This window comes from Panthera pardus, unplaced genomic scaffold (genome assembly GCF_024362965.1).
Source record: "Panthera pardus isolate Hobbes unplaced genomic scaffold, ASM2436296v1 HiC_scaffold_14, whole genome shotgun sequence".
Classification (NCBI taxonomy): domain Eukaryota; kingdom Metazoa; phylum Chordata; class Mammalia; order Carnivora; family Felidae; genus Panthera; species Panthera pardus.
The window spans coordinates 1,664,651-1,674,028 of NW_026526699.1; the positions used below are offsets into that span (position 1 = coordinate 1,664,651).

General features: G+C 56.6%; 2 protein-coding genes across 2 annotated transcripts in view; both read right to left on the minus strand.

Annotated features, from left to right (window-relative positions):
- Positions 1-1,560, minus strand: part of ADGRD1 (adhesion G protein-coupled receptor D1) — a 177,385-nt gene extending 175,825 nt beyond the window's left edge. The window contains exon 1 of the mRNA XM_053901880.1: positions 1,542-1,560. The gene's annotated coding sequence lies outside the window, so the exon portion shown is untranslated. The remainder of the gene's footprint in view (positions 1-1,541) is intronic.
- A 2,219-nt stretch (positions 1,561-3,779) lies between these two features.
- On the minus strand, positions 3,780-7,601 carry RAN (RAN, member RAS oncogene family). Its single transcript, XM_053901882.1, has 7 exons — positions 7,505-7,601; positions 6,863-6,908; positions 6,408-6,492; positions 6,207-6,332; positions 4,846-5,033; positions 4,261-4,431; positions 3,780-4,172 (listed from the first exon to the last, which is right to left on the minus strand). Exons 2-7 carry the CDS (start codon positions 6,896-6,898, stop codon positions 4,128-4,130), a joined length of 651 nt encoding a protein of 216 aa, XP_053757857.1. The 5' UTR covers positions 6,899-6,908; positions 7,505-7,601; the 3' UTR covers positions 3,780-4,127.
- Positions 7,602-9,378: the final 1,777 nt, after the last annotated feature.

The following is a 9,378-nucleotide window of genomic DNA, read 5'->3' on the forward strand; positions in this document are numbered from 1 at the left end:
CTGCCCTTCGGGAAAACAAACGTCTGAAAAGCCACGCGACCAAGTATCCGCGACAGTCACCTCTGCGTGGTAGGGAAGGGTGGCGGCTGCACTTCTCAACTGTCCGAATCACCGAACTTCTGGGTATGTGCCGCGTGAGCTCTTCTCACCGAGCGTATCACCAGCTGTACGCGCACTACACTCGACTGTCGGCCTGGGGGGAGCTTGGCTCCGTCCCCCTCCGCCCCAGAGGCAACCTTCGTTACAGTGGACGAGATGCGGCGTCAGCCGCGGCGCCCCGTCGGAGGAATGGGGCGTATGCGGACAATGGGGCATCGCTCAGCCTTAAGAATGGAAACCCTGCCGTCCACGTGCGTGAACCCTGGGGACACCTGCTGGGCGAGATACGCCAGGCAGAGTCGGGAGGGCCACCTAGAGCAGCCCGCTTGAGGGCAGATGGACGCGGCCTGGGGTCGGGGCCGGGGAGGTGGTGGTGGGCACAGAGCCCTTCCGCACAAGGAGGCTCTGGGGACCCCACGCACGGCATGGAGACCGCGGCACAGGCCACAAATGCCGTCGCCACACACGAACAACGGTGGTGGCGGACACGTCGAACAGCTGGGTCGGGGCGACCATCTCACCTACGTCAAATACCAACCACACCGCACGCCAGACACGCCGTAGACGTGCCCAAGTTCGAGCTGCCAATTACACCTCGGATGGGAGGGAAAGGCGTACTCGACGAACAGCTGGCACCTGGGGCCCACACTGTGTGTCCGTTCACGTGCCTGCTACACGGGTGTTGGACAGGTAAGGGTTTGGTCACGGCCACCAGCCACCCTCCCTTCCGGGAACGCTGTGGCACGGAGGGGACCTCGGCGGGGCACCTGCCCCCACACCTGCCACAACGGTCTCCGAAATGCTGCTTCGACCCTTCAGGGCCCTTCCCGTAGTGCTCTGAACATTGCGTCCCAGGTAGGGGGCTAATGCCCCCCCCCGCCCCACAAGGCCCCCAGCCCGGCTCACCTCGGGGCCCCACCCCCTGTGCCCCCAAAGCCTTCTCTCCTCCAGTTCCTTCCCAAGTGGGCTCAGTCCCCGCTTTCTGAGCCGTGGTTTCCAGATCAGCGTCCTGCGGCCCCCACGCCCGCTCAAGCACAGGCAGAGCGCGTAGCTCAGAGCGCAGGAAAGCCTCTGTCCACATCGCAGAAGGACCCCTCGCCCGGGGTGGTTTCTCCTTTGCTCGTTAAAGGCAGGGACCGAAGACCAATGCAATCTGAGCTTCCGTCCCCTTCCCATGGCTCAGCTGTTGTTCTAACTCCCTAGACCCGCCTGGCAAGGTTCCCATCACACTCTTAACTCCTCTAGAATAAGTGGGTGGGAGAGGCTGCAAACTGCCAACTCCAAGAGGGAGATCCCCATCCCCCGTGGTCCCACCCCATCCCCAACCCCCAAGTGCTCCTCCTCAGGGGTCCCTCAGAAAGTCAGTCGACAGGGACAGAGGAGGGAGAAGGTGACCCTTGCCCTCCCGGCGAGAGCAGAGACCAGGGAGGGACACCACTTACCCCTTCACCCAGGGCGGAGGGGACAGCTGGCCATCTGCAGGCGGCTGTGGGAGACCAGGGCAGCTAGAGCGCGGCACCCGCGGGCGGCTTCGGCGGAGAGGGGCGTCCCGGGGGCCGTGCAGCTGCAGACGGGGCACCCGTTCCTGAGCGGGACTCAGAGCGCGGGGTACGGTGGGCAGGCCCACCTTCCAGTCCCCAACAGCGCTTCAGGCTTCAGTTCAAGGGTCAAGGGTGCGGAAAGGGTGGCAGTGAACCTCTCGGGCCGGCGCCTGCCTGATTCTGGAGTTAGTCCGGCAGGAACCTGCAGCCCAACTTGGCGAGGGGGGGGGGTCCTCACAGCAGGTTGCGTGTGTCCCACGTGCACGGCTAGCAAGTCCAGCCGATCTGAAGCAGGTGCTCAACCCTGAACTTCCCAAGATAGGGACGCTCTCACAGAAAACGCCAGAAATCCTCAAGTGAGTTGCTTCAGGTACACACACACTTCTCAGCCGAGAGGTTTCCTTTAGAGGTTTAACAGATTTTTGCAACCCTCTGCCTTTCCCGGAGGTGCTGATAGGACACAGCACATCGTCAAACTGCTTTCCACGCATCTTGCCTTTCCTACACCCTGCCTGTGCTCCATTACTTATTCGGCTCGTGACAGGTCACCAGAAAGGACAAACGCCACCCAAAGGCACCAACGCTCCACACTGTGTGAACCCAAACTCTGCCTCACGGATTTTCCCAATAGACCATCCCGGGTCTGCATTAACTCAATAAGGGCACAGGAGGCTTTCAATGCAAGGCTCCCCCGTTAGGCCGCAGATTTCAATGGAGGGAGAAACGTACCCCTCACACGACGGCGATCGTGCTAACTGCTCGGTCGTTCCCACAGAGAATACCATAGATAATTCAGCAAATCCAGACAAAAAGAAGCAATGTATTTTGCAGCAAATTTTTCTTTAAGACTTGTAAATTCTCTCCCACCCCATATTAAACAGGTAAGTGAAGCAGCTTCCAAATTTAACGGTTACAGTTCAGATTCTGAATATTCACGTCACGCTGGCATTCCACGTGGGTCACAAACACATGTGCCTTGTGTTAAGGATCTGAATGAAGTTTCATCCCGATGATGGAAGAATCTGATCACGTCTCAGACTCAAAATCTGGTTTTGAACTAAGCAGTGTAGCACATACAGCAATTCAATCTATTGATAACATTTACTCGATATTGAATTTTCTTCGATTCTACCCTTTGGATCTCATCTTTCCATGTATTTAAGTGATCCCTATCTTTTTAGGTAGGAAAGTCATTGTCTAAGGGTAAGCGGACACCTAGACAACTTTGGTAAACTGAACTACAGCAGTCCTCACGTGAGCAAAAGAGCTTACTCAAGACTTAATTGCTACAGTATAGGCGAGGATGGGGCCAAACTCAAACAAGGTAACACTCATTTCTAAATGTGGAAATCATACAAAAATAAATGGCTTAAGCCAATGGAATTCTGCAATGCTTTCACGGTCACGGAGAAGCCATTCTAAGATCTACCTTCCTGCTGTATTTGTGCCCCTGAACCGGCCACAGAAATCCTTTTGGAAAAACCGGGAAGGCTGTGGGGTGTCCAACGGAAATCCTTCATCTTGGGCATCGTTAAAGCTTGGGAATACTTGAAAGCAGCGGGTAAACACGGACCACCTTCCTAGAGACCAGCTTTACATCAAACATGGAACATCGAGACAAAAAGCAAGTAAATGCACAGCTTATACTCATTTTTAACAAACGAGACCTCTCAAGTTCCTGCCATCATTTGTATGGTTTCAGTGGACTTCGAGAAGCTCTACATTAGAACATGGTTACTTTTGGCACAAATAGCAACTGTAATTCTTAAAACACCTATTCGAAACGTCCTTTAATAAAACACGGACCACTTTTACACTTTTACTGAGAGATCACGTACGTCTCAAGCTCTTCCCTAAGTGATGCTACTTAGTCACGAGGCAGGGGGGGATGAACATCACTGTAGCTTAACCGCACTAACAGTATTCACACCCCATGACAACTTACCAAACAGAATACTAGGGACATCTTTCCTATCGTTTGTGTGAAATGATTCAAACGTACGAAAAAAAAAGAATGTAACCTGGAAAACTTCAAACTAAGTGACACTAACAACATAGCAATTTACACAGTAACATGGCACAATTTTCCCCGTTAGTGGTTTTTAAAATGCTTACCAATCAAGGGAGGAGCTCACTTGCTTAGATATTTGAAATACAACTTTATTCTGATTCTAAACGAAAAGGAATGGGAAGGACAGTGACAATGAATTTCACCACTGGATACTGTGACCATAGCAGTCTTATATTTGAAACTCAGGAAGGAAACAACTGCGCTCCGAAACAGCTAAATACGCAGGTCCAAAAAATGAAGGTACTTTTTCAACTGCCACATTCACTCCAAAGCCCATCCGTCTCCTTCATTCAGCATCCCCAAGACGAAGCACACGTTCTGCTCAGCTATGTAATAAAGTGGCAAACACACCGCACCACTGCCATCACAGACAGCTGCCTATAAAACTAGACTTCTGACGCCGGCTCCAGCCGCTCTCACAGGTCGTCGTCCTCGTCCGGGAGAGCAGTCGTCTGAGCAACCTAGGGACAGACACACGCAGTGAGGCTCGAGCCACCAGGCGTCCACCGAGGCACGACAAGAGCCGCGCCGGGCGCACAGGCATCTCACCTCTAGATCGTGCTCGTACTGCGCTGCCAACGCCGGGTCCATGACCACCTCTGGCGGGGCGAGAGCGGGCATGGCGACAAACTCCAAGTTAGGGTCTCCGATTAGTTTTCTCGCAAGCCACAGGAAGGGCTTTTCAAAGTTGTAGTTACTTTTGGCAGAAATGTCATAGTACTGTTTAAGAAGGAAGCAAAGTTAGGGGCGCCTGGGTGGCTCAGTCGGTTAAGCATCAGACTTTGGCTCAGGTCATGATCTCGCGGTTCGTGGGTTCGAGGCCCGCATCGGGCTCTGTGCTGACAGCTCGGAGCCTGGAGCCTGCTTCGGAGTGTGTCTCCCCCTCTCTCTCTGCCCCTCCCCCACTAGTGCTCTCTCTCAAAAATAAATAAAAAAATAAGTTAAAAAAAAAGCAAAAACTAGTTACAAAATACCTACTCCTCAGGGATCATTCTAGAGTATGCTCCAAACTAAATAAAATTCCTTTGATCCGTACAACACGTATTTACGCATCACTTTAATGCACCCTATTACTTTGAATTTTATCTTAGACTAAGCCATAACGCAGTAAAGGAGAAGTTTCAAGGAACATACCTGAAGGTTCTTCTTTCGGTGAAAGACAATAGATTTTGCCTTAACTTTTCTATCCTTAATGTCCACTTTGTTGCCACACAGCACAATGGGGATGTTTTCACACACTCGTACCAGATCTCGATGCCAGTTAGGCACATTCTTGTAAGTAACCCGTGATGTGACATCAAACATTATAATGGCACACTGGGCTGAAAGAAAGATTGACAGTGACTGTTACCCGCGTAGAACGTCCCACACAGATGACACTGCTAAGGACCACGGGCTTCACTTCAGGCCCAAACCAGGTCATCTGCATTGCTCCATTCGTTCTCAAGGCCTCTTCCAAGTCGAAAACTCTTACATCACGGTAACACACAAGATTTAAAATCCCACTTCCTGCTCAAGTGTGAATGACCAGCTTGCCACATCCAATCTGTCCCCGTAATGCTTCATTAATTCCACCTCGTCCCCAAATCTGAAGTAGATCAACAGTAGGTCAGCATTCCACACAACTCACCTCCTTTATTCGAAAGGTCTAAGAACCCACTTTTAAAGGTCCTAAAATGACTAAACATAGCAAAACAGGTTATTCCTTTGGTTAAAAACACTCAAGTCTCAGGGCACCTGGGTGACTCAGTCGGTTCAGTCTGACTTTGCTAAGGTCATGATCTCACGGTTTGTGGGTTCGAGCCCCGCATCGGGCTCTGTGCTGACAGCTCGGAGCCCGGAGCTGCTTTGGATTCTATGTCTCCCTCTCTCTGCCCCTCCCCTGCTTGCAATCTGTCTCTCAAAAATAAACATTTAAAAAATTTAGGGGGGGGCCCCACCAAAACCCTCAAATCTCCATGTTGACCTAGAAGGAAATTCACAGTAAGACAACAGCCACAAGTATGTAGTCTAGTAGCTTTTTAGCTCAAGATGGGGGGGGGGGGGGGAGGGGCGGCAAAAAATCCACATATTTGTACATATTCAAAACAGGCTAAAGGTATGAAAGGATTCCCAACAAATTTTTCATCACAGAAGTGAGATTTCAGGAGGCAGTTTCTGTATCCATCTTTGTTTGATACAACAATGTAACCGCGGTCAAACATTTTACGGAAAAAAAAGAAAAACCTCGCAAAACTTAGTACAATTGAAAGAACAACCAGCTATTCCTGAAACTACGGCAACAGCTCCTCCGAAGCTGTTGTTTTATGAAACTCTGTAGAAAACAGCCCGTCCTGAACGGTGCCCGTCATGACGCAGCACAGGACTCGGGCAGAACTTTCGAGGTCCTCCCCTCCCGGAGTCAAAGCCCGGGGTGGTCGGCCTGAACAGACGCCCCCCCCCCCCCAACGCCCGGAAGTCGCCCCGACAACAGCCCCCAGGCAGCGAGGCCCTACCTTGGATGTAATAGCCGTCTCTGAGCCCCCCGAACTTCTCCTGCCCGGCCGTGTCCCACACGTTGAACTTGATGGGCCCTCTGTTTGTGTGGAACACGAGGGGATGGACCTCCACACCCAAGGTGGCTGCAACACAACGCGTCACGTTAGCCCACGAACGCCGCCCCACGCGCATCCCGCACCCGCGTCGCCCCCACGTACCTACATACTTCTTCTCAAATTCACCGGTCAGATGACGTTTCACGAACGTAGTCTTCCCGGTACCCCCATCGCCAACCAACACGAGCTGCGGGCAGGCAGATTCTTGAAATAACCGCGACGACGCCTCGGCTCGGGACCCCGGAACCCCGGGGCCGGCAAGCCCTCTGCGGACACGCTAACTTTGCGGGTCCCGGGGGCGCTCCGAAAACAAAGGCCTCCCCACCCCGCCCCCCACCACGGCGGCCGCGCCGGCCGAGCGATGATGACTCGGACAAATCAAACTTGGGCACCGCAGCGTCCCCGCGCGTTCCGGGGAGCCCGCACCCCCACCCGCCCCCGGGGCCCAGGACGAACGGCCGCAGCGGCACGGAGGCGGCCGGCAGGCGTTCGGGGCCGCCCCGCCCGCGGACCCCGCGTGTCCCCGCGGGCAGCACCCACCCCCGAGGACGACCTACTTTGAACTGGACTTGGGGCTCTCCCTGGGCAGCCATCGCGCTGGTGCTGCGGAGCAAAGAGAAAGAAATGGGGCGGGCGGCGCGGCGGCGCGGCCGGGGAGCCACATGGCCCGGCCCGCCCCACGTGCCCGGGCCCACAAAGGGGCGCCGGCGGCCGGGCCCCACGCGCGCACACCCCGGCCGGGGCGGGGGCCGCGCGCGCTCCAGGCGGCGGCGGCGGGCCGCGCTCCTCCCGCCCGGCCGGCCGTCCGCGGGGCCTGGCGCCGAGCCCGCGGGGGAGGCCGCGCGGGGCGGGAGGCCGGGAGGCCAGGCGGGCGGAGGCCGGGACCGCACAGCGCCCGCCCGATCGCGCGCTCGGCCCGCCGCCCGGCCCTCCGCCGCCGCCTGGGCCGCCCGCCGCTCCCGGGCCCGCCGCCCGTCCCCCGACCCGCCGCCCAGGCCCCACCGCGGTCGCGTCCCGGCGCCGGCCTGCGGCCTCCACCGCGGGGGGAAGGGGAGAGCCCCTCCGCCGCCGCCGCCCTGACCCTGGCCCCACGCGGCCGCCGGCGCCCCGGCCCAGGCCGCCGCCCTCCCAGGCCCCCGCGAGGCCCCTGCTTTCGACCCTGCGGCCCTGCGGCCCCCGGCCCGGCCCCGGCTCACTACCTTCCAGAAGCGTCTCCGGCCCGTCTGACTGAGGGCTGGAAAGATGGCGGAAGCGCAATTCAAATGCCCGGAGACGCAGCCGACGCCGGCGCGCGCCGAGGGAGGGCGGGGCAACGGCGCCGCGCCGCTCCCACGTGGCCCGGCGCGCGCGCGCACGCACGCCGCGGGCTCGGGCGGCCACACCCGTCGGCCTGGCGCGGAGGGAAAGACACGCGGGGCGGCGGGCGCGAGCGGGCGCGGGACGCAGCGCGTGCGCGCGCACGCCCGCCCGCCCGCGGGGGCCACATGCGCCGGCCCGGAGGGCGGGTTCCCGCGCGCGCGCATGCGCCGACGGCGTCGCGGCGCGCCCTGCTGCGGCCGCGCTACGGAACCGGGAGCGGAGGGCAGGCCCCTTGGGCGGGAAACTCGCGGGGAGCGGCCCACACAAAGTCCCCAGGGCTCCCCAGCCGGGGGGCTCGCCTTGCCCACGCGGTACAGCGGCCCGCACATTGGGGTGCGCGCCACGCCTACGCCCCTGCGCTTCGTCCCCTAGACCCACGGCACCTTCTCTGTGTCCCCCAGTCCCTTTTCTATCTTGTCCCACCCCAGCCCTTCCCTCCCACACCTCTCGGCCCCTTACTCCCACACACCCCCTTCCCCATCCCCGGCCCCTTTCATTCGTTCCCTTCTTTTTCTCCCCTCGACCCCCTGTCCCTTCCCTGTGTTTCCAGTTCCCCCCACCCCCACCTCCGTGTCCCTGGCCTCAACCAGGACCTCCTGGGGGGTAAAGGACGCAAAGACTTGCATTTTCCCTCCTTGAAAAGCCAGCCACCCTTTCCTTAAAGCTTCTAATCGGTCAGCGGCTTTGGTGACAGTATCCTGCAAACAGGATGATGAAATTGTGTTTTCAACTTTGGCAGCTCTTATCCTAGTTACAAACGTGGATCCAATCGATGAGTGTTTAGGTTCCCGACTCTGGAGGGGATTAAGCTGTCAAAGAGTGCAGAGGGGATCCATCTGTGCAGTCAGCACTCACATGCTGTGGGGGGACACCCACCTCAGAGGGTCAATATAGGTAGAAAATGAGATAAGCCAAGGGCCCAACTAGTGTTGATGGTTATTACCATCCGTTGGCGTTTAGCAAAGGTGTGGGCTGGAGGGAGTCCTCCGACCCCTTATCCTAAATCGAAGGCCGGTTTTTGGCCTTTGTGTAGACAGCCACAGATTCTCCTTAACCCACCTCTCCTTGGTCCTCTCTGGAAGCCAAGCATCCACACTCGCAGCAAGAGCAGGCAGCCGATGGCCCCATCAGAATTGTCAAGTTGCTCAGAAAGGATTCCACCGCGGGGACTCTTCCCGGAGCGAAGAGAACCCAAGTGACCGAGGAGTTAGCCGCCTAGTCCTGAGTGCACTTTGCAAGCGAGCCTGTTGGGAACACAAGTGACGTGAATCGGGCACAACACTTCTGAGAATCTGCCTGCTGGGCACTCGAGTCCCAGTGCCCCAAAGGACCCTCAGGAAAACCAGCAGACCCTCCACGCTACTGGTGGCACTGGTAAAAGATCAATGCTGAAAGCTGGCGACCCTCTACTTTCATTTCTGGAGAGGTTCCCTGGAGTTAAGCTCACCCATATGCACAGAGAGACAGTATCATCGCGCTTACTGTAACACAATAATAACAAAAACAGAACTTCCATACATATCCATTGATAGGGAACACATACAAATATTTAACTGGACTACTGTACAGCATCTAAAAGGAAGCGAGTTCATCTGTATCAAAAGGGTTAGATCTCAAAGGATAATGAGAAGAGAAGCAAGTTCAAGAAAGATGTGATAATACCTTCATACAGTCTATAGTTTTATATAGGGATCATATAGTAGAACACCATTTA

Excerpts from the sequence above, each read along its gene's own strand:
- RAN (XM_053901882.1), bottom strand. The coding sequence starts at position 6,898 with ATGGCTGCCCAGGGAGAGCCCCAAGTCCAGTTCAAA. Across the intron at positions 6,333-6,407 it reads ATTTGAGAAGAAGTATGTAG|CCACCTTGGGTGTGGAGGTC; the intron begins GTACGTGGGGGC and ends GTTGTGTTGCAG. Across the intron at positions 5,034-6,206 it reads AGACGGCTATTACATCCAAG|CCCAGTGTGCCATTATAATG; the intron begins GTAGGGCCTCGC and ends TCTTTCTTTCAG.